At 44.2% G+C, this 24,788-nt stretch overlaps 2 protein-coding genes across 2 annotated transcripts in view; both read right to left on the bottom strand.

Annotated features, from left to right (window-relative positions):
• The window catches only part of Clgn (calmegin), a 32,707-nt gene extending 24,565 nt beyond the window's left edge, over window positions 1-8,142 (bottom strand). Inside the window, exons 1-3 of the mRNA XM_036187952.1 lie at window positions 7,873-8,142; window positions 1,048-1,200; window positions 266-342 (exon numbers count right to left, since the gene is read on the bottom strand). Coding sequence (XP_036043845.1) covers window positions 266-342; window positions 1,048-1,200 — 230 coding nt within the window. The 5' untranslated portion in view covers window positions 7,873-8,142. The remainder of the gene's footprint in view (window positions 1-265; window positions 343-1,047; window positions 1,201-7,872) is intronic.
• Window positions 8,143-21,229: 13,087 nt separating this feature from the next.
• Window positions 21,230-24,788, bottom strand: part of Mgat4d (MGAT4 family member D) — a 32,385-nt gene continuing 28,826 nt past the window's right edge. The window contains exons 11-12 of the mRNA XM_036187586.1: window positions 24,327-24,434; window positions 21,230-22,300 (exon numbers count right to left, since the gene is read on the bottom strand). Coding sequence (XP_036043479.1) covers window positions 22,286-22,300; window positions 24,327-24,434 — 123 coding nt within the window. The 3' untranslated portion in view covers window positions 21,230-22,285. The remainder of the gene's footprint in view (window positions 22,301-24,326; window positions 24,435-24,788) is intronic.

Genomic DNA, 24,788 nt, shown 5'->3' with positions numbered 1-24,788 from the left:
GTAGTTAACCATTACAGAGAGGCATGCCATCACTGTGGCTGCAACAGTAACTCAGAGTTGATTGTGAATCTTCACTGTTAACATCTGCCCTAGAGAACAAGGAAATGCTCTGTGTATTCTTTGCATTCCTAATTTGTGTCTCTCTTTGTATAAACACATAGCTTTAAATTATTCCACGAAGTCACAGGAGAGCTGATTCTCACAGACCAATAGCTTCAGAAAACCCATCAAATGGAAGAAAAGGCTGTCTTTCAGGAGTACTCACCCAGCCAGCTTTCCACTATCAAATGTTTCTGTAAAATACACTTCTCCTGTAGGCTGAGGTGTCTTATATTTAATAGTCTAGAAAAGAGATTTTTTTTAAAGCCAAAGTTATTCATTTTTGCAAATATCTGAAGTCATCTGATAGTTCAGAACCTAGTACGCAGTGCACATGGGCAGTAGAGATGGGCTCTGGTTGCAAAACTCACCTCTTAGTAATGTCATAATGAAACCTGTTACTTTGTACAACTGATGCCTGGTAATACAATTTTAAGTGTTCTCCCCATTGTCATCTCACAAATATACTTGAGTGGTGAGCACGCATGTGTCAGTTTTTTAGAGTGTGAACTTTTAAAGACCCCTGTAATAGGGTGTTTGGCTAGGACACTCCTTCCCTTTCAAACCCACCCTCCTTGTGTGTGTTTTCTACACACAGAGAAATAAACAAAAGCCACTTCCTTCACTTCTTGAAGAACCACAAGTTACAGTGCCTTCTTCCATTTTGTCTGGCAAAGTCTGATATTATCAGAACTAGAACTAAAGGCATTTACTTGTCTCTGCTAAGGAACTTGACCCTCTTTAACCAGCGAACTCTTGCCTTGGTAGCGAAAACTTCCCACATACTCACTGAGCACAACTGGCAGGTGTCATCAGTGAGCTGTAGGACGCTAAGGAACACAGTGGGAAAAGCTCACTGAGAAGACTAGCCCTGTCAGAAGGGATCGGTCACTCCTATGACCACGTGAAGAATAACCTATAACTTATTCCTCTTACAGCTGGTCTTACCCCTGAGGAAGGTTCATCTTCTTTAATATTACTCTCTTCTGAATTTTCATTGGAGTCTCCCACTTCAACACCATCATCCATAAACTCTGCACTGACAGTGATGAACAGAAGACTCAAGCATAGTCCAACACCTTGGACACGCATACTGACCATCTGCAAAATTAAAGCAGCCAGTGAAAGTCAGGCATGGATGCCGCGTGGTGAGAACCATCGGAAGAAATAATTTCTCCTTTATTCTGGGATGGTTTCATCACCAGCAACATTATTTAAACTAAGCCTTGAACAAGTAAAACACCAACTTCACATTTGCAGTTCTAAGTCTTCCAGGACTGAAGAGGTAATGGTATAAAAATATAAAGATATCAGCAACATCGCCTATCAAATGCAAATGATATGTTAATTCATCGAAAAGAGAAAAAGCTATCATGATCCCTAGATTTTCACTTATATTATTTCAAATAATGTAGCTTAAGTATATGCAAAATTAGACATTTTATAATTATAAAGCTAGAGTCCACTTACATCTAAACACCAAAATCCAAGGGTTTTTAATCATACATTTAATATAATAGTGTTTTGCCAAAATCAAACCCCATGTTGTAGAAAGCTGTCTGTTGGGGACCATGTTCTTTTGAACTCATTGTTCCTCTAATTCCATGATCATCACATAATTATCCGACCACATGTGCCTTCAAACACTGTATAACTGCTGTTGCTTGTGTTAGAAGAAACGCCAAATGCAACCTGTCATTAGCGCACAGCCTCTTGTTTTTATTTTTGTCTTTTGTTTCCCAGGACTGTGGTGTGTTCTCCAAGGACCCCATAATGCGTGACTCTGAAATTGATGTATTTTGCTGTCTGTGGTGAGGGGCACGAGGAAGGGGCAGGTCAGGGTGTAGAGCTCCTGGGAAGAACAGTGATAATCGTGGAAGAGAGTGATGAGGGTTAGCTGTTCTTGTTGGTAGCATGAGGAGACCACTCAGTGCCTGGCCCTCTGGTCTCCATCTGCACAGTGAGGAGAGAAACACACCCTTGGGGTTTCTGTGACATTGAGGAAGGTTTGAACTTGGTGAAGATGCTCAGGGGTCAGATGAGATGACGTGGCCTTCAGTGGGGTCCCAGGCTTTACACCCTCAGTACCATGGGCTCAAATCTGCCCCTGGGACACCGGGTGTCATAACACGTGGTCGGAAATCCTTGCTCAGTGGCTTCCCTCTGTCCTGTTGAAAGCTGTGAGGGCTGGGCAGAGGGACGGAGGAACAGTGTGTGCCCTGACTCCTATGGGTCTCCTTGGATTCTAGGGGAGTCCAGAGGGTAGTGAGGCCTCCATCCCCTGCTCCCAATGAGGCACCTGAGGCTCAGAGAGACAAAGTCACTGTGGCAACGTCACACAGCCCGCCTTGGAATGAACTGCAGAGTGGAATTCTTGTCTCTGGCCTTGGGGCTTCTCTTCCAGGGTTGGAACTATGGAAGAGCCAGTGTCCACCATGCACCGGTCCTTTTACTCATCTGAAGGATTACTTTCTACCGAGGAACTCACTGTTAGAATCTGCTGAACTTACTGCTTGCCCTTTGGACCTCAGTGTCTTAAGCTGTCCAGTGGGGACATGTACTGTCTGTATCCCCAAGGCTACTGTGAGAAGAGAGAGCCGGGCCTGAGACTAGCTCACTGCCTGGGTACCAACCTGGGGCACCACACACTGGGTCATTGAGACTCCCTGAGATTGAGAAAAACTCAGGCAGAGACTGAGCTGGGCTCAGTCTGGGCGGGGCTGCATGCATCAGGTCCTGGGTTCCATCCCCACACTGCAGACACCAGGAGTGGCGCTGCACACCTGTAATCCCAGAACTCGGCAGGAGTATTAGAAGTTCAGGGTCAGCATGTACACAGTGAGTTCAAGGCCAGCCTGGGACACAAGAGACCCTGTTTAAAAAGTCACACCAAATGGAAACAATGCCTCCCAACACCCACAAAACTCACATACAAAAGCTTTGCCGTATGTCGTCTTAGCAGAAGTGCTTGATTTATGTAATTATGTTCTCACCCCCTATCATTAGCATATACTAATTCAAGATCTCTCCCTTGGTGCTAACAGACTTTCAAGCACTGTTGGTCACTGAAACAGTTCAGTGTCATTGATTCAAAAGCAGTCATACAATAACACGTCATCATCATGTATGCTATTCTTTCCCCAAAAGCTAACGTCAACATGGGGACACTTTTAAAGTAGATTCTTAGAACTCTAAAGCTTTTCAGACCATAGATGGCTACGGACATATCTGGGCCTACTTAACAAAGATGGCACTATAGTCACAGAATTGCTATGGTCAAAAATGACAATTGATACCACAGAGATTGGAGAAACCGGCGCTCTCACCCATTGCTGAGGTGTGTCAGGGTACCATACCAACAGAGGTGGGAAATAGTGTGGCAGGTTTCAACATGCCCCAGTGATTCCACTCAAGGATAGCCAAAATAAATCCAAAACTTATATCCTCACAAATCTCTAGATATAAGCCATGAAATGCATTTCTTGTATCAACTCAAATGTGGACCAATTCAAATGCCCTTCAATTCAAGAGTGTACAGACTTAAGTTGAAGCACTCATACCATGGGAAAGCACCCAGCAACAGCAAAGGAGGGAATACCCATACAAGAATGCACGAACTCAAAACCATTGAGCCCAGGGAAAAGCCATGGGAAAATCATAAATGTTGTACCATTTCTCTTTAGAGAAAGGAGAAACCCGAGAAAACAAAAACTGGAGAATAGACGAGACATCAGCTAGATCAGGATGGGGGGGCAGAGACGAGACATCAGCTAGATCAGGATGGGGGGGCAGAGATGAGACATCAGCTAGATCAGGATGGGGGGGCGCAGCTAGTGGGCATGTAGCATGATGAAATGACCAATATTGGAATTTGGTAACAGTTATCCAACTCTATAAATATAACTAAACATGTTAAGCAGTTGAACTTGATCGTACATCAATTATATATCATTAAAGCAGTTTATAAAACATCACAGAAAAGCATTATTCTACCAAACTAACTCAACTGATACAACCCCTTTTTAAATCAAAACTTTAGATGAATGTCTGGGCCAGAGACTTTGATTTCTTCTAAAGGTTGCTGGCTACCACTCTCATGTTTACTTTGAAAATGTACTCAGGTACTGCCATCTTTATGGACAGAGACAACACACACACACACACACACACACACACACACACGCATGCACGCACGCACGCACGCACGCACGCACGCAGAGTAAATAAATTAATGTAAAAAAATTTAAAAGAATATCAGTATCACTTTAGAAACATGTTTTCTCTTTCAAAATAAATTTTCAGTTTAAGTTCCTGCATGGTTAATATTGTCAACTTGACAGAATCTAGAATAACCTGGAGAAAGCCTTCTGGGCAGGCCTGTTCACAGGGGTTTCTAATTTGTGTTAGTCCAGACATGAAGACTTATTCTTAACGAAGGCATCACCAACCCCTGGGCTGGAGCCCTGAACTGAAGCTGAGCACCAGCGTCCATCTCTCTCTGCTTCCTGACTGCAGATTCCTCTTCCTGGCCACATGGACTGTGTCCCCTCAGACTGTAAGCCAGAAGAGCCTTATCTCCTTAAATTGCTTTTATCCAGTGTTATGTCTCAGCAATAAGAGAACATCAGCTAGATTAATAAAGATGACATATACCTGATCACTTGATCATATGACAATTCTGTTTTTAATTTCTGAGAAGACTCCACAGTATTTCCCGTAATGGCTGTACCCGGGTCCGGGGCTGTTTCTGTCTCTGAAGCACTGGGATTGCTCAAGTGTACACCACAACACCCTGTTATCTTTCTATATATATATATGTTTTGCTTCTTCCTATGAAAGCTCTCTGAGGCTTCCCAAATCTTACAGTTCAGAGGTCACTCTTCAGTTTTGAAGAATTATTCAGTCTCAAAGATGACCCAACACCTTCATTAATTTGAGCTTGCTCTTTCCTCTGAATTGAAACATTGTGCCCATTAAGATGGCCTGAGGAACTAGCTTAATCCCTAGGACTCACATCAAAGAGAACTGATTTCCAAAAGCTCTGACCTCCACATGTGGGGTTCGACCACCCCACCCATAAATAAACAAATAAGTCCTTGCCGTCCTGGAACTTACTATGTAGACAAAGCTGGCCTTGAAATCACAAGTTCTGGGAGTAGAGATGTGCACCATTGTGCCTGGATTATTACCCTATTACCATCCCCTCTAGTCAACCAAAGTGGTCTGGGAATGAGCACACTGCACATCACTAGCCTGGCATGCCCAAGGCCCTGGGTTCCACAGAAAACGAAGCAGAAATGGATAGTGCCACAGGTCCCCTGGGGGTCTCTGGTAACTAATCTCATTAGGGCATTTGTGGAATGAACACCTTTTCACCCCTCAGCCTTCATTATGGACATGACCATTATGGACAGATATTACTAATTGTCACTGTGTCATTTACACTCCGGTTAACCTTCATAACCAACCCCTGCCTTCTTGCAAGCCCGATGATGTCTAACAAGAATTCTTAACTTGGACTCTACTTAAAACATTTTCAGTAGTTCTTATAGATTGCTTCTGATAGGAAATCACAACACGTCCACGCAGTTGGGCTTGCCCGGCAGACCGCCTAGTTATTTCTGGTTCAAAATAGCCATTTCCAGGTCAGAACATCTCGCATGACTAGGACTCTGTGGCTTTACATGGTTGTGTAAAGCGCGGCCATGTAATCTACGCGCATGCATGGAGTAGCCTCATGCAGTCCTGTACGCATGCGCGGCTCACTCTTTTAAAAAGGCAGCACCATGTTGTACAGGTCTCTCTTTTCTCTTCTCTCTCTCTCCTCTTCTTCTCTCTCTTTTCTCTCTCCTCTCCTCTCCTCTCCTCTCCTCTCTCTTCTCTTCTCTCTCTCCTCTCTCTCTTGTCTCCTCACTCACGTGTGTGCTTCACACAGGCCTGTCACCTCTATCCTCTATCCTCTATTAATAAACAGCTCTTCTGTGGATTTGTCGTATTCGGGACGTGTTCCTCATGGGGTAAGAGCGCCATAATAACTAACAGCTTCTTTCAAGACTCATTTTTTTATTCTGGGTATTTGCCTTACATATTTTTTAAGACTTTAATTATGTATATGTGTGTTTCTCCTGTAGGGCTATGTACACGTGTGTGGGGGTGCCAGAGGAGGCCAGAAAAGGGCATTGACGCCCTGGAACTGGAGTTACAGGTGGTTGTGAGTATCTGATGTGGGTGCTGGGAACTGAATCCAGAGCCTGTGCAAGAGCAGTGTGTGTTCTTAACAGCTGAGAAAGCTCTCCAGCCCCAGTACTTTCCTTTTTTAACACACTTACACTCCTGTAAATAGCTCCTCTTATAACTGAGGATTTTTGCCTGTGTTCAGGTCGAAGGTGGACTGAGGTATCAGACATCATTGGTATACCTCAGGAGTGGTGGTTGGAGACTGTGACTCTTTCCTGTGGCTTCAGAAGCATAACTACAGAATGACAGAGGTCAAAAGCTTCCTGACCTTGCGGCCTTTTAAGTGGCTAGCACTGTTGTCCAGAGGGCAACGGAACTGGGCCTCTTCTCACCCATGAAGTGAGAGGGCTGAGTGGCATGAGCTAAGTCCCATGAATGACGGCGGTCCCAATTTTCTAATTACATAATTAAGAAGGAAAGTTTATTAGACACCAAAACAAACCCTGAAGCTAATTTACAGCACCCACCAGTGCATATCCATCAACACATGCCACCATTTACATACAGTAAACCATCCCCACGGGCCAGAAAGACAGGACAAAAGAAGAGCATCTTGTTCTAAGAGTCTGAGGGACAAGGTCAATGTGACTGGATGACCACACCAACAAAATGTGGACTATAAAGTCGTCAAAATTAGAATTACCAAAAAGAGGGCTATCTAGAGAGATGTGTAAATGTCAGGGCAAGTAAGCAAGCAAGCAAACAAAAATGCACAGTTTACGATTTCATGCATCAAAAAGTTTCAACACAAATTAATCATGTTCCAAATGTCTTCCCATTGACTGTATTGTTTTGCCTAATTTGTTCGTTTCTGTACCTTCCCTCTCCAGTTCCCAGCTTCCTAGCCATTTATGTTTTAATCCCGAACAAATGCCTGCAGAGCCTCTTTCTCCTGGGTGGGGCAGATGCCACTTAAGTTCAGCTAATGTATCTGATTGATAGTAAACAGGCTTTAGATAATGAGTCTCTAGTCATTAAGGTTTAGCTGAACTCAACTCACTTTGCTTCCCTCCCTAGAGGCGCCCGCTAGGCTCCACCCAAGAGTCTAGGGAGTGGCCAGGACTCTCTGGCCACATTCACAGGCTGGTGGTGGGGGTTTCCTTTTGGCTTCGCAGAAGTGGATTGCACAGAGGTGGGCTGCTTATGAGGAGCCCAAGTTGGTTTTGTTTACGTTTTCTAGAAAGATGCTTAGAACTCCCCTGGGATCGTGGCCAGGGCTCCGTGGAACCGGGCCACAATCGCAACCGATGGGATAACGGACTCCAGGGGCTCCCGGCTGAGCGGGGCACCTGGCCTTCCCCAGCGCCAGCGCAGCAGGTGGAGGACTCGAAGTGGCGTCTCCCTCCACCCAGGGCTCATCTCTGTACCCGAGGCTGGCAGAGCCCACGCCCCAAGCGTCTAGCTGCTGCACCTCCATCCTTGAACTCAACCTCCAGCCTCACCTGGCCGCACCCAGCTGAACCTTCTGGACTCAGAATCGGGTGCAGCCCGGGCATCCGGACCCGATTCCTCACCCTGGCCCTGCGGTCCACATACCTGTCCTGCGGGCTTGTGTCCAGCAGCGGCAGCTCAGGTGTCCGACTGGCTGCTACCCGGTCCCCTGCGTCTCCCCAGACCGATCCCGCCCGCAGCCGCCCAGCAGCGACTGCTAACTGCGCACGCGCGAGCGGCCCGGCGGGAGGATGCTGCAGCCGCCCCGGTGCGCGAGCCGCCGGCTCAACCGCCTCTCGGGACCCAGCGGCCGCGCGGCCACCCTGGGGATGCGGTGATCCCAACGTCAGGAGCCCGCGGAGCTCAAGCTGCCCGCTCTGCAGACTGCTCGGTTCTACGTGTCGCGTCTTAATTGGCTCCTGGACGGACGGATCTAATTTAGTTTAGTTTAGCTTTTCTTTTTTCTTTGTGGTTGTTTTGTTCTGTGACGGGTCCAGAAACTAACTGTGTAGCCAGCGATGACTTTCTGATCCTCTTTTCTCTACTTTCTGACCTTTGGACGACTGTACTTAATGCAGCACTTGGGATGGAAGCCCTGTTGGTGTGTGCTAGACAAGCTCTCGGCGGCGCCACATCCCTTGTCCCCTGACTTTTATCTCAGTCACGGTTTTAGAGGATTGTCAGCATAGGCATGCCAAATTTCATATGGTAGATATTTTTTTCTATATTTCTGTATTTTAACAGCTCATGATTACCAGTCAGGAAGCTTCCTATTTCATATGTGTTGTGACATGTTAAATGCTAACATTATAAATGAAACTATATATTTTTTCATTCTATCATTATTAATTTTACAGAGACACATAATTTCTTTATTAATCTTGAACACTACTTGAAGGTGTTACTTATTTTTTTCCTTCTGTATGCTTCCAATTCTGTGTGTGACCAAACTTTGAATCTGTGTAAATGTCCTGTTTTCTGTCCACCTATGTTCAGTCTGCCCCCTTGATTTAGGATGTGTCAATCATCTTTGCTTGAATCAATTTTACTGTGGTTCCACTACAGTAACTTTAACACAGTTTCATTATTAGACACAAGCAACATATTTATAAAATATAAATACATCTTCATTCATGAACCATCCTGTCTAACACAGGTTCATAGAGTCTGTTTTATCCAATCACACGCTCAGTTACTACAGTTCCCAAAGTGTCCTAGGTTAACTGAAGGAGGTGTCTTCGAGTCAGTTCTGGTAGTCTTTGGACACCATCCTATCCTTTTTTAATGGGTTCTTTGGAATATGTCTTGTATACAATTTGCTGACTTTGGGTATATGCAAACACCCCAGGAACACAATAAATAAGGAACACGTCACTTCCAAAAGCTTTCTTGACTCCATCCCTAGCAACCACAGACTTCTTGTAGAATCTGATAGAAATTGAGTTTAAACAACACTTCTTTTTCTGGCTCCCTCCAGCCAGCATGCTGAGATTCATCTGTGTGTCTGGATCCAGTGTTTGCTCCTCCTCACTGCTGCATGGCTTCCCACTGTACTGACATACAATTGTTTACAGATCTACTTTTTAATGGATGTTTGACTAGCTTCCAATTCAGAGATATTGTGAATAAAGATGCTGTGGGCATTCCTAGACACGTCTCCTCTTCAGCAGAGACTAGCAGCAGAATGGGTGAGATGCTGGAGGGTGTGCTTAGGAAGATGCTTAGCTACTTGTTACAATGTGGCTGTGCCATCTTTCCCACCAGCAATATGCAAGAGTTCTTGTTGCTCCTCCACTATTGAACATGGTCAGTCTTTAATCTGAGCCTTTTGGGCAGCCGGTTAACAGGGTCTCATAACTGTTTAAGCACGATGTGGTTGTCTCATACAGAACTAAGTCTGTTCTGTCAGTCAAGTTGTCCTGTCTTCTCACAAGCAATGTAGGAAAGGAAGTACATGCCAAAGAGGTATCCATGCACCCAAGCCCTGCAACATCACATTTTTTCCTGCGGGGTCATGGACTTTCTATGAGGCTCTGCCTCAAACCATCTCCAGCCTCTTTCATGTGTGTATGGAAGACATGTTGAATTTTTTCAAATATCTTTCCAGCTTCTATGAAAGTAATAAAATGATCTTTTAAAAACTTGTTTATTCAATGTAACAACAAGTTTCCTAACAGGTCCCTAAGGTCCATACACCCTGGATGTAAATACCAGGACATGCCGTGGTTTGGGTGTATATGGACAGCTAATACTGCACTGAGAAATTTTGAGCCGGTTAGCATTTGTTGCAATGTAGTGGGTGCCCGTGAGTATCATCCAGATTAAGTATCATTACATTTACACTATTAAAGAATTTGGAAATTTGCTTGCTTTGATCTGAAACAATTTAGGTATGGTGACAAATGCCTTTTTTTTTTTTTCTTTGTCGAAGCTGAGGACCGAACCCAGGGCCTTGCACTTTAGGCAAGCGCTCTACCACTGAGCTGAATCCCCAACCCCGATCTGAAACAATTTAGAAATAGTGGATTATAACTATTTCGGTTTTTGAAACTTGGCCTTCATTGTGGAGAGCCCTGGGCTCAATACCCAGTGCCAAGAAATATATATATATATATATATTGAGTTGAATTCCCTTATATAAACATGTGATCGCCTGGGGTTGGCAGTGCTTTGTGAATTTTACTTTCTCCCAGCTTTCTCTGTTTTTCTATGAAAACTGTCTGGCTTAAGCTGCATGTCTGGCATACATTTTGATGAACTGTACCTTTTTTTAAAAAATACACATTTTATCTGGGCTTATAGAGAAAAATCTAGCATCACCAAAGTAAAACAACACATACAAATGACTTCATCATTAAATGGTAGAAGTGTCTACTAAAATCCACAAAGCATCTGTAAATGGATGCCAATGGTACTTCTAAAATATTTGAAAAACAAAAATCATGTTCTCAGGAGAAGTAGCTGCCCAGACTTGAACACCCATCATTGGTTCACACTTTTCATAGTTTTGCCACAGTGGGAGGTGTTTAAGTACACAACCTCACGATGGCTTTCCACACCTATATTAACAGTCTGTGTCTCCATCTCCTCTACCCAAGAACAAAGAGACATTTATTATCACTATTAATATGTAAATATTACTGCATTGCTAGGTACTTCAGACTCTTAGTCCATCTACTTTATTCCTCTGGGGTAAAATCCTATCTACACACCTTCAGTTCTGCTCTCGTGCCTAGCTCCTTCCTTGGCTGATTTCTCTCTCTACATTAATCTACTGTCCTCTCTAGGTTCTATCTTAACTCTCTCACATTAGTTCTGCCCATCTAGGTTCTCATCCATCTAGTTCTTTCCCATCTTAGCTCCTCTCCCATCTCCTTCTCTCTCATCTTGTTCTTCCTCATCTGGCTCTTCCTCATCTGGCTCTTCCTCATCTTCCCTCTTGTTCCGCTAGTATTCCCTTTTAGCCCTTCAATGTAGTTCTTCCCCATCTAATTCATTCCTCCCCAGTTCTTACCCATCTAGATCTACTCTCTTTTCTCTTCTCTGTCTAGTCCTTGCTCTGAAAATAAAACTGTCTTTTATCCCTTTACCCCTTATCTCTCCAAGCTATTTCTGTTCCCACAGTCCCTGGCAGAGTGGGAGGAAGTGTGCTCGGTCATTAGGCAATTTGGCTAGGCAACTTCCATCACAGCTAGATGTACCTGTAAGTTGGAACCCTTTAGTTCTGAGTTAATAGTTAAGGGTGGATCTAAAACTAGAGTTAAGACTTTGAAAAGGGAGAAAGTTAAGCTTAATTGGCACATCCTCTAGGCCTTCTCAAGCAGATAGTCTGGATGCTTAAGTCTGTTCTTAAAGAGTACAGAGGTATCTCTGATAAGATACTTTTGTCTGTCCAGGGATGGCCCTGGCCAGACGCTGCTAATGACAATAACAACAGAAAGGCCTAAATTAGGGATCCTGGCTGTGTTACTGCTCAGAAGGTTATCTAAATATTCCTCTAGTAGAGGGGAAATTGTGCCCAAAGAATGATGGGAAAGCTACACTAGCACATGAGAAATCCATAGCAGGAAACGGCTAATAATCAAAAGCCAACATCACCAAGACTCCTTGAGCCTTGGCTTAGCCTCTGGAAGGCCCTTGGCTTCTTCCAGGTGTTAGCTTATCATACTCAGCTGAAATCCTACTTCATATATCTTTGTGGCTTGCAGCAGACATCCCACAGCAGGGATGGAAAAGACTAACATGGTCAGAAGCAAAAAGTGCAGTTGGTGGCTTTTTATATCAATACTTGAGAGAAGGTTGGACAACAGAGAACGGCTCTCATACTCCCACAGTCTGTAGAGCTTAAGGAAGAACGTTCATTAAAAACCTAGAAGATCCGGTTTCTACAGACCTGCTGCAATACTCAGCGCCTACAGATGTGCCTTGCAGAAAAATGATTTCAATAACAGAGTCAATGTTATTGCTACAAAGTAAATGCCCAAGCCACCAATGAAGCAGTTATTTATGCCCCCAAATAGCACCAGATTCTTTGAGTCTCCTCCTGAGACACCTTGAGTCTAAGATCCTGAGTGGTAGGACAGGTCCATGACTCCCTGCCACCCTGCATTTGTGAGCAGCAGAGATGGGCAAGAATGGACACTGAGGGCACTCCCCTCAGTACATCAAACAATGTTCCTAGAAATGCTGTGTGCCAGACTCCCAAACTTTGCAAATCATTTCTTTATAAACTGCTTTTTGTTTGTTTGTTTGTCTGTTTTCTATTTCCTTCATGTTTCCTTTCAGCTCCTGCATGTTCCCAGGATCCAGCTGTGGTTCGAATAGCCCTTTGAGTATCAGGGCATCTGCCTTCAGCCTCATGCTGGGCTGTCAGTCTTTCAGTGCCTGCACCAGCATAAGGTCCTAACCTCCTGGTCCTTCTGCTCCTGGCTTGGATGACTGGCTTACAGGTCCAAGTAAGCAGTGTTTGAGGACCATTGCCTCTTGAGAAGAACTGCACCTGGAGGGACCTTTGACTTTTTGTATTTGCTTAGCATATGCCTGGGGAGACAATCTGGATCCTAACATACCATATGCATTTATGAATATGAAGTAAAATATTTAATTAAGACACTTCAAATGGTGAAATTTTCAGTTAAGTTTAAACTCTTTGGAAGTCATCTGTACTGCTGTTCTTCCCACAGGAGAGGAGAAAATGGACGCAACAGTTTACCTTCTGCAGTCTTATAAACTGTCATGTGCCACAGGTCATGCTGAGTCAATGCGTGTGGACTGGTGAGAAAGCTTAGTCACCTGACTAAACCAACGAACCCCATGCCCCGGTGAGGCTTGTTTCAAAAGAACAAGGCAGATGGCTACTGAGGAATGCCATCCAAAGTTGACCTCTGACCTCCATACAAATGCACATACATGAGAATGCACACCTGCATATTTATGGGCATCTGCCCATACAAGAGCATGCACACATACCTGTGTATAACATATACACACAAAATTAAGTCATAGCATCCAGCTAAAATATAAGAAAAAAGAATTATCTCTTATTGTTTAAAATATATAAAGTAAATGAAATATTTCACTATTGAATAGCTGCCTTAAGAGATGCCTATAAAAAACTGGACTAAAAAAACCTTAAATACTAGGGAACTCTGTATCCAACAATTTAGAATACTTTAAAAAGGCATTTTTAGCCAGGCGGTGGTGGCCCACACCTTTAATCCCAGCACTCGGGAGGCAGAGCCAGGCAGATCTCTGTGAGTTTGAGGCCAGCCTGGTCTACAAAGTGAGTTCCAAGATAGGTACCAAATCTACACAGAGAAACCCTGTCTCAAAAAACAAACAACAAAAAAAAGGGCATTTTTAATTTCTAAAATAAACATCCACAGAAACAAGTGAATGCAACATTTGAAAAGGCACGTTCAGGGACCACACATTCTTGCCTAAGCTACAGAACACTTGAATTCACAAGAGTCCTCAGATATTATCACACAGATAAACTCATCCTAACAGCAATGCAATCAGAAATCAATAAAGAACAGATGGAAAGATAACTGGTTCCCAAACAATTCATAGACCCAACTGTGACATTTTTAGAAATGAATAACTATCAAAACTATGTCACACACCAAGGTATCTGATGATCAGTTTCTATGGCACTCGGGTGGGTTTATAGCTGAAATTTGAATATGTGTTTATTAAAAGGTGGCTATTGTTAATTATTTGGCAGCTGCAGACATGGGAAATAAGGCTTCCAACCTGATCAGTCCTTCCTCTCCCTTGGGCTGTCTTCTTGAGGCTTTAAAACCTCTTACCTTAATGCCTCACTTAAAGATTCCTAAACTTATCCATCTCTGTACTAAGAAACGGTCCAGGTATGCTTTAGAAAATAATAAAAAATGGCCGCCGAGTGGCTCCTTAGATCCCGATATTTTACAGGAGTTATCTAATTTCTGCCAGCGAACAGGCAAATGCAAAGAGTTGCCCTATATCATCGGTTTCCTCTTTCTCAGTGCTAAGCCTTCTCTTCTGGACTCCTTCTCTCCCGCTCATGTGCTCCTAGCTATGCCTAAACCTGATGATTCTCTGACTCCGGAATCTCTGACTCTAGATCCTGCTAATGAACCTCCACCTATCTGACCTCCGGCTCCCACCCCTACTCCTAGGGCATCTGTTCCTTCAGCTCCTCTTCCCGATTCTTCTTCCTCTAAAGCCAATTCTTCCTCGGCAGCAGCTGTTTCTTCCTCGGCAGTGGCCGTTTCCAGAGGCCCTGCTCTGGCTCCAACTTTCACTCTGCCTACTACACGCTCTCGAACTGCTAAAGTGCCTGATTCCAGCCATCCAAACCCGTCCACTGTTCTCCCTTTGCGAGAGGTGGCTGGTGTGGACAGACTGATTAAGGTTCATGTTCCATTCTCTCTCGCAGAACTCTCTCAGATAGAAATTAAGCTGGGTTCTTATACTTCTAATTCTGCTTCCTTTATTAAACAGTTTCAATATATAACAATCTTATAGTCTCACCTTTCATGATATATACATGATACTCTCTAATAATTTACTTCCTGAGGAGCACAGGCGAGTATGGGAACAGGCTAGAACTCATGCAGATGAAGTTCACCAGACTAACCCCTCACATCCTCCAGGAGCTGAGGCAGTTCCTGATCAAGAACCACACTGGGACTATAACACCCAGCGTGGATCTTTAGCCAGAGATAGGTTTATTACCTGTCTCCTGACAGGCCTCCATAAGGCTGCCCTAAAACCAGTAAACTATGAAAAACTAAAAATGGTAATTCAGGATAAGGACAAAAATCCGTCTCACTTCTTAGAGCGGCTCACCAAGGCTCTACTTCAGTTCACTAGCTTAGACCTGGAAAGCCCTGAGGGCAGGCAGCTCCTCAGGACCCACTTTGTCTCACAGAGCTTCCCTGACATTAGGGATAAACTTAAACGTTTAGAGAATGGCCCTCTGACCCCACAAGCAGATGAGCCGGTGATAGCATTTAAGGTGTACCATGGGAGAGATGAGAAGGCCCAAAAAAATAACTACCAGATGCTGGCAAACACTATCCGACCGGCTCCCCAAAAGCCATGTGGTTCCTGTTTCAAATGCGGGAAAGAAGGCCATTGGGCCCGGGCCTGCACCACCGCCCCACAAAGGGCACCAACAAGGCCTTGTCCAAAATGTTGCCAAAAGGGTCACTGGTCAGCTGACTGTCCTAATGTCCCAGGTGACATAGGAACGCCAGACGAAGACCACCCTCCGGCTGACTTTGTAGGCTTGGCTTACAGCTACGACTGATGCTGCCCGGTTTCCACCCCAGCCACTCCCATCTCACACAGGGAACCTAGGGTAGTGATAAAAGTAAATGGGCGCCCCATCTCATTCCTTCTGGACACCAGAACTACCTACTCTGTCCTGAAAGAGTTTGGGGGGCCCTTTCCTTCTCGTCTCCCTATTGTCGGGGTTGGGGGACAGCCTTACCTACCTCACCAGACACCACCACTCAACTGCATTTTCAGAGTCATCCCTCTCTCACACACATTCTTAGTGGTGCCAAGCTGCCCTGTACCTTTAATGGGAAGGGATCTTCTAGCTAAGGTAGGAGCGTCCATTTCTTTCGCTCCACACATTCGCCTCGTCCCAGACGCGCCAGCAGCTCCTCTCCTCCTTCTCCTAGCCACTCACTCTACTGACTCTAACAATTCTTTTCCTTTGCCAGCCTCTCAGGTAGACCCAAAAGTCTGGGATACCCAAAACCCTTCTATTGCTAGACACCATCAGCCTATTACTATCCAGCTACAAGACCCTACCAGATATATCACCCAAGCTCGGTACCCTCTCTCACTCCAGAGTCTAAGGGGACTTAAGCCTATCGTTTCTGACCTTCTCAGGAAAAAGCTGCTACGCCCAACCTCTTCACCTTTTAACACCCCCATACTTGCAGTTAAAAAGTCTAATGGAACCTACTGCCTGGTCCAAGATCTCCGGCTCATTAACTCTGCAGTGGTCCTTCTCCACCCTGTAGTGCCTAACCCTTATACCCTCCTGTCTACCACCCTTCAGGAACCTCTCACTTCGCTGTTCTGGATCTCAAAGACGCTTTCTTTTCTATTCCCCTCAGTCCTCAGTCTCAGAATATCTTTGCTTTCACCTGGACTGACCCTGACACTCACCTGTCCACACAGCTGACCTGGACTGTTCTGCCACAGGGATTCAGAGACAGTCCACACCTATCTGGTCAGGCTCTGGCCTCTGACCTGCTTTCTCTGTCTCTCCCTGGCTCTAAACTAATACAATATGTAGATGATACTTTACTTTGTATCCCATCCTTACAGGTTAGCCAAACTAACACCTCTGCTCTCCTAAATTTCTTATCTAGCCGAGGTTACAGGGTATCTCCTTGGGTCTAACTATTACCCCAACCCATAAGGCTATTATTGTAGACAGAAAATGTCTAATCCAGTCTCTTACAGTCTCTTCTATTAAACAGGAGATTCTGTTTTTCTTAGGAATAGCTGACTTCCTACGGTCGTGGGTTCCATCTTTTTCTCTCCTTGCTCGCCCCTTATACGAGGCAGCTCAGGGCTCGCCACACGAACCCCTCCTCCATCCTGTCACTAAACCTTTTCAGAGGCTCTGACAGGCTCTTCTTCAGGTCCCAGCGCTTCATCTTCCAGACTTAACCCGTCCCTTCTCCCTCTATGTAACAGAGAAACAGGGATTTGCCCTGGGAACTCTAGGGCATCAGCCGGGACCCTCCTTTGCACCTGTAGCCTATCTGTCAAAGAAGTTAGACCTTACCAGTCAGGGCTGGGCGCTGTGCATCCATGCCCTAGCAGCTGCAGAGCTCCTTATTCGGAAGTCAAAGAAGCTAAGCTTTGGGTCACCCATTACTGTCTTGTCTCACCATAATCTGTCCCATCTCTTGACTTACAAAGGCTTACAAACTTGACCTCCTTCCTGGGTTCTTTCTATCCAGGGGACATTACTAGAGGATGCCACACTTACTTTCCAGACTTGTCCACCTCTTAATATTTCAAGCCTCCTCCCTCAACCTAATGCTGACTATTCTCCTTCTCATTCCTGCACTGAAACCTTAGAGGAACTGTTACCTCACCCTTCACACATACAGGAGGGCACATTGCCCCAGGCCACTTATACCTGGTACACAGATGGCAGCTCCTTTTTATATGAAGGGGCCTGTAAAACAGATTATGCCATAGTGTCAGATACTGAGATAATAGAGGCACAGGCATTACCCACACACACCACTAACCAACAGGCTGAGCTGATAGCTCTCACCTGTGCCTTCCAATTGGCACAGGGACAATCTCTAAATGTTACACAGACTTCAAATATGCTTTTCATATCCTCCTGTCCCATGCTGCTATTTGGAGGGAGCGTGGCCTTCTCACAGCAAAAGGGGGATCCATATCTAACTCAGGCCAAATAATGGCCATGCTGGAGGCTTCCCACCTCCCCAAGGCTATAGGAATTGTCCACTGCCGGTCTCATCAGACCGATAGCTCTATCATCTCCAGGGGAAACAACCGGGCTGACCAGGCAGCCAGGACAGCGGCCCTCCAGGGCCAAGTCTCACCTCACCCACCACAGGGAATCCATACAGTACAGCTTACACCCTCACAGGGAACTCCTGACACTAGGCAAATTCTCTCCTACCTACACCAGCTCTTTCATCCTAATAATCTTGCTCTGTCTCAATTCGTAAAAGCTCACCTGCAGCCCACTTCTGAGGACTTACAGTTCTTAAGAATTATTACTGCCTCTTGTGAGGTCTGCCAAAAAACAGATCCCAATACCAAGTACAGGTGTCAGCCTTTTCCCACCCAACAGACTAAAGGTTCCCTTCCAGGGACTGACTGGCAGCTCGATTTTACCCATATGCCCACCGTCAGGAAAGTTAAATATCTCCTTGTGATGGTGGGTTAATTTTCAAATTGGGTGGAGGCATATCCAGTTTCTAATAAGCGGGCTCAGACAGCTGCAGACCTCCTTCTCTGAGAAATTATTCCTCGGTTTGGGGTTCCTGCTTCCCTTCAGTCTGACAATGGCCCGGAGTTCACCTCTCAGATTTCTCAGACACTAGCTAAGGCTCTTAACATCCCTTGGCGTTTTCATATCCCATACCGTCCTCAATCCTCAGGAAAGGTGGAGTGTACCAACCGGTCTTTAAAAACCATTCTTACTAAGATGTCACAGGAGCTTCACCTCGACTGGGTAAGATTATTGCCTCTAGCTCTTCTCAGGCTCAGGGCTCTTCCCAAAAAGCCTCTTTCAATTTCTCCGTTTGAACTAATGTAAGAAAGGCCAGTTCTAACACCAGGTCTTTTATCCAACCCTCCAACTGTTCCAGTTAACTCCCCTTCTATGTCACCTAAGGTCTATCCTATGGAGCTACACAGACTGGTCATTACCCCAGCCGTGTGATAATCATTGTCCACCTCCAATCCACATCGGGGCCCAGGTTCTTCTTTTTCCTCCAGTCCAGCACCCTTCACCCCTTTCCCCTAAGTGGCAGGGACCCTTCAAGGTAATTCTTGTGACTCCTACAGCTGCTAAACTCGAGGGCTTTCCTCACTGGGTCCACCTGTCTCATCTAAAACCTTTTATCTCACCCCCATCCCAGAAAAATCTCTCTTCATATACAGTAAAACAAACAGGGCCTTGCACTCTCAAGCTCCAGAGGACATCAGGATCCACTGCCTTGTCACCAATTCCAGGGAAACAAGGTATCACCCCTTCCTTTCCCAACTAGGGCCACACAGAGCTGGAGGCAAAAGGACCATCAAAATATCCAGGCGGTAAGGATATAACAGTCTGTCACTGTTCAATACTCAGCAACTGATCACCTGTGTTTCCTAAATGCTAAACTAATTAAACAAACAGGTGCCTTAAATAAACTACCTCGAATAAGGCTTGTCTCAGGTAAAAATTAAGCAGAGTACTCAAACACCATAATAATCATTAATTTTATCACAGCCACCTTTTTAACATGTCTCCATCCAGACAGGCCAGATGTACCTCAGATAAGTGTCAGCTCCAAAAATAAAATAATAATGATTCTTTTCTCTAAGCTTTTATGTCACCAGTATCTTGTCAGACAGAAGGTTCCCAGCCACACCATGAAGGACGGACAGCTGGAGGACACGGGAAGACAGAACTTCATCCCAGGACTTCAGGAGCCAGCCTCCCCATTTCCCCCAAATGCCAACCAATGCCCACCATTCAGCCTGAAGCAGTCTTTGAGAGAAACGACACCCCATACCCACTCATCCACATTTTTTTCTTTTCTTTTCTTTCTTTCTTTCTTTTTTTTTTTTTTTTAGAAAAAAAACAAGTCAGGGATGATATATGAATTCACAGCATGCCCCCACGGTTGGGCATGCCCGGCAGACCTAGACACTTCCGCCTAGTTATTTCTGGTTCAAAATAGCCATTTCTGGGTCAAAATATCTCGCGTGACTAGGACCCCATGGCTTTGTGTGGTTGCATAAAGCATGCGCACAGCCATGTGATCTATGTGCATTTGTGGAGTAGCCACATGGGTTCTTATACGCATGCACAGCCCAACCTTTATAAGCCAGCACCATTTTCCACCGGCCTCACCCTTTCCATCTTGACCACGTGTGTTTCCCACAGGCCTGTCACGTCTGTCTCTTCCTATTATATCTTAATAAAAACTCTTCTGTGGATTTGTCGTGTTTCAGGATGTTTCCTTGCAGGGTAAGAGCACCGCAAATAACTAACAGCTATAAGACATGGTGGTACAAACAGGCGCAGGCAGGATCTATGTTTTCTAGTTCTTTAGATATCTTTGCAAAATTATCACAACACACAGATCAGTTCCCACAGAGACTGTTCATGACAGTAGCACACTTTCTGAGCTGTTAGATATTTCAGTGTAATGGCCTTACTGTCAACATCAATAAAATATAATATTTAAATGTTAGTAATGTCTCTAATTGTACTGTTTTAAATTCAACTCTTTAGGCTAATAATATCCCTGACAAAAGCTCTATTTTTGTCTTGACATAAGAAGTCATTTAATGCCTTCAAGTACTGTGTTCACTGATTTGTCCTCTCCTAGGTAATTTATCTTCCTACTCTTCTTGTTTCTGAAAGATACCATTAGAAACCAACATGTCAGAGGATCGGGTATGACAACATTTCTTCTTGTATGTTTATTATCTTTAATATTTGTGAAATAAAAACAAGACATCTGTAACATTCAGAAAGAACTTTTTAATCAGTAAAGATATAACCATTTCTGCAGTAATTTCCTGATATTACTCAGTTATTGTGTTCACCTCAATATTATCATACCATCTCCTTGAAGCAGAAAAGAGAGCAGGGCATCAACAAATGCTATAGTTCATCAATTCATCACTTGCACTGGTAGGTAACACCAATCTCAACATGGTTGTACTGTTAAATCACCAAATGTAGACTTCATCTGTAGGGCTCCTGAGAAAGCGTGTATATAAAAGGTCATTGCAGGTAAGAAACACTGTAGGCCGTGTGAAAGTCACTTTGAAGAGACCATGAGGAGGGCAGAAGTGATGGGGAAGAGAGAAAGGAAGACCATGGATGCAGGTGACAAGAAAGCAAGAGAGGGGACAGGGAGGAATGGGGGCGCAGGACCAGGCAGGGTTTGGGGCGAGATGGGGAGGGGAACAGGGACAACAAAATATGCATTAAAATGCCATAATAAAACCCATCACTTTGTCTGTTAGCTAAAAAGCCCCTCAGAAGAAAAAGAAGCGGGGGGTTAGGGATTTAGCTCAGTGGTAGAGCGCTTGCCTAGCAGGCACAAGGCCCTGGGTTTGGTCCTCAGCTCAAAAAAAAAAAAAAGTCAAGGACGAGCCTTAAATAATTATTCAGCTAATGCATTTTCTATTACTTATTACAATGTATGCAACAATGCATGCAGCAATGCACACAGCAAACCTCTTTGAAAAAGTTATTGTTGGTCTGGGGAGATGGCTGAGCAGTTAAGAGTAAGAACTGCTCTCCCAGGGGACCTGAGTTCAATTCCCAGCACCTACATCATATGACTCACAATTCCAATCATCTGTAGTGCCAGCTCTGGAGGGTCCTCAGGCACCTGCACTCACATGCACATACCCTCTCTTCCCCCACAATACATATAAGTAAACATAAAGAAAATTGAAAAGTGAAATCACAGTTACTGCTAGCAGCACATGATGATGCTCACTGCAATCCCAGCGCTCTGGAGATGGAGACAGAGGGATTGGAGTTTGAGGTCAGCCTAGGCTACATAGAGAGACCTTGTCTCAAACAACAATAAACTCATCGCTTAAGTGAAATTCAGAGTCGATGGAGCAGTGTGGCCAAGTGCAGCACACAGCACGAGAATGAGAATGATCTCACACAAACGTTACAGAAAAGCACTCACTTGCCTGTCACCGCAAGGCACACGCCCTTTGGAGTCTTCTGCAGTCACTTAAAGAAACTACCATTCCACTAACACAAAAGAAACGTTTTTGCTATAAATGTATTACAGAACATTTACTAAATTTGAAGGTCTAGTGAAATTTCAAAACTAAGGTTCATCATTAAAAGGATATGATAATTAGTTTGCTATAAGCTAGTGACCAGAAATGAATTGATTTCTTAATAAATCTGCAGTGTAGTTCTATCGTACATTTAAAAGTTTTATGGTAAGTGTCACACATTATTAATTCATACAAATGTTTTTGAAACACTTAAGTAATGAACACTAAGGGAAGTCTAGTAACAAGTTTGAATCCATAGAAGGTGCAAGATTATTTTATGATGTGAGATGAACAGCCACCTGATAAGTGTACAGACAGATTGAATTTGTATACTCACTTTATTACTGAAGGCTTAATATTAAACAGTATAATGTAGTCTCTTATCCAGTATAATCTGAAAAAAAATCTGATTCTTGTTGTGCCCTTTTCCCAACAAATGAGTCTGATAATTTTTAAAGAAATTGTGAGATTTAGGGAAATCCTAGTAAAAAATGTCCTGTTAGAAATGTAAAAAAAAAAAAAAAAAAAAAAAAAAATTAGTATACTCACATTTGGTAGAGGGCTAAATTGTTACTTATGTCTATCTTATGTGCTGTGAAGGCTAAGATGAAAAGTACCAAGATTATGATATCTAAATATAAGGTATTATGTACTCATTCATTTTAACCCATCATGAATTAACAAGGTTAGATTAAAATATTCTTCCTTCCTCCCTCCCTCCCTCCCCTCCCTCCCTCTCTCTCTCCCTTCTTCTCTCCCCCTTCTCTCTCTCTCTCTCTCTCTCTCTCTCTCTCTTTCTCTCTTCCTTCCTTTCTTCCTTTCTTTTCCCAAGATAGGGTTTCTCTGTGTAGCCCTGGCTGTCCTAGAACTCACTTTGTAGACCAGGATGTTGATGAACTCAGGAGACTCACCTGCCTCTGCTGGGATTAAAGGCGTGTGCCACTACTGCTCAGCTAGATTAAATTCTTTTACCAGACAAAATATATAACATGAGAAAAGAGTCCCATTATAACCACACCCAGACTGAGGTCTTAGAGGATTCCTCTGTGTACCTGCTGCCTCCTTCATGTGTTTGATGCTCTTACAGTTGCATATGGGTTCACAGATCACTATTTGCTGTTCCAGGGCCTTCTTTGTCTGGTCTGATCTTAGCCTTAGATTTCCTGCCAGCTGGGGCCCAACACTGACAGAGCCCACTCCCTACAATGAGTGTCGTACAGCGACAGAGTGCGAGAGAGAAAGGGGCAGGCCTGAATGATGACGTTTCAGATGACAAAGAATCTATGTAATATTTCCCTTGGTGTGCGAAGACACTAATGGCAGAGAGGCCGATGCTGTCAGTGATAGAAGATGGCTTCTGGATGACTTAAATTCTTGGTTTCATAGATGGAGGAAGCAGAGTGTGGGGCTCCCCAGGATCATAATCCACTCTGCATCACCATGACAAACTCGTGCCTTTTGGAACCTGAACTGTTTCCTCTTAACCATCTAGATGCCACTGTGGTTTGGGTAACCCCCAAAGGCACACGTATGGAGTTTTGGTCACCAGGCTCTGGCAGCAGGATAGTGGAGAAAGCTTTAAGAGACAGAACCCAAGGGGAAGATTCTGGCTCCTGGAGGTGTGTACTTGTGACCCAGGCCCTTCTTTCTTCGCTCAGTTTCTCTACCCTGTGTTTGCACCACAGACCCAAAGCAAAAGGGTTTAGCAAGCCTGGGCTGACCCTATTTGAACTGTGAGCCAAGACAAACCTTACCCTTGTGTTAAGTTGGTTGTTTCAGGTACCCTTCACAGCGACAGTAACACTGTTTCCAAAACTGATGTGAAATTTAAGAATGACTGAACATGACATAATACTGATTTTTTTCATTTGGTCAATAGTTATCTAAATAAACACACTGATTATATTTATAAGGGCTTTCCATTTCTGAAATATTCTTGCTAACAATTTTTATTTTAGACCCAAACAGTGACAGCTGCTGTGTTTTTCTTTTTTTCAAAACACTTTTTAAGTCTTACTTGGATTGCACAGCTAATAAGAATAAATTTATGCAGACCAAATGCTTTTTACCGTGGCAGATGACTTGGGTTCTTGGAAGATAGCTTTGACCCTTGAAACACTGCCCCTAGTGTGGTAGCAAGTAACTGCCTCACCTGCCTATGTCCTGCCCCTGGGGTGTGGCCAAGAGGAGACCCCTTAAGACCCGAGATGCATACATGTTTGCTCTCTTAGCTCTTCATGGTCCTGGTGGCTGGATTTGCAGGCTAAGACAGGGTTCCCCATAGAACTACGCTGGACTGTATCTCATCTCTCCTGGATCCTGTAATCGACCCCTTATTGGTTGTAAGTTACCCCTGAAATAAACCTCTTTTAATTACTAGATAAACTTCATGGAATTGTCTTGTTAATTATAGCAATATAAATGCATAAACTTTCAATGACAGGCATATTATCACAATCCTCACTTCTTCTTTTCTAAGTTCATCGAGGCTATGTTACTGAAGTTCCATTTCAGAATTTTACCTTGAGGTACTGTTTTCGTCCAGGAAATGATGAATGGGTGCCCACATGCTGGAACAGAGATGGTCTGTATTGAATCCGAACTCCTTTCTGGCGTCGTATACAGCTCCCCTGGTGAAAGGGCAAGCGGCCACCTTCACACAGATTCCAGTACTAACTCTCTACCGCATTTACTGCCCATAGGATTTTGTTTAGATTAGTTTTGTTCAAAGTTCTATATTTGTATTTAAAATTCGGCACAACACATTCAGTTCTGGGACCTTCCTACATAACAGCCCAGCAGAAGAGAAGGGTATGGGGAAGCTCTGTGGAGGGGTGTGGCTCCCTGAGCTCACACGAAGTCAGCCTACAGTCTGTGTTTTCATTCCCTCATTCTCACTCTTCTTAAAGTAGATTTTTGTTGTGGTGATGGTTTGATTTTTTTGAGGCTAGATCTCACTACTCGGTAGCCCAGGCTGCCCAAGA

This window comes from Onychomys torridus, chromosome 5 (assembly GCF_903995425.1).
Source record: "Onychomys torridus chromosome 5, mOncTor1.1, whole genome shotgun sequence".
NCBI lineage: Eukaryota > Metazoa > Chordata > Mammalia > Rodentia > Cricetidae > Onychomys > Onychomys torridus.
Note: the sequence above shows the minus strand (reverse complement) of the source record. Positions and strands in the feature narration are given on the sequence as shown.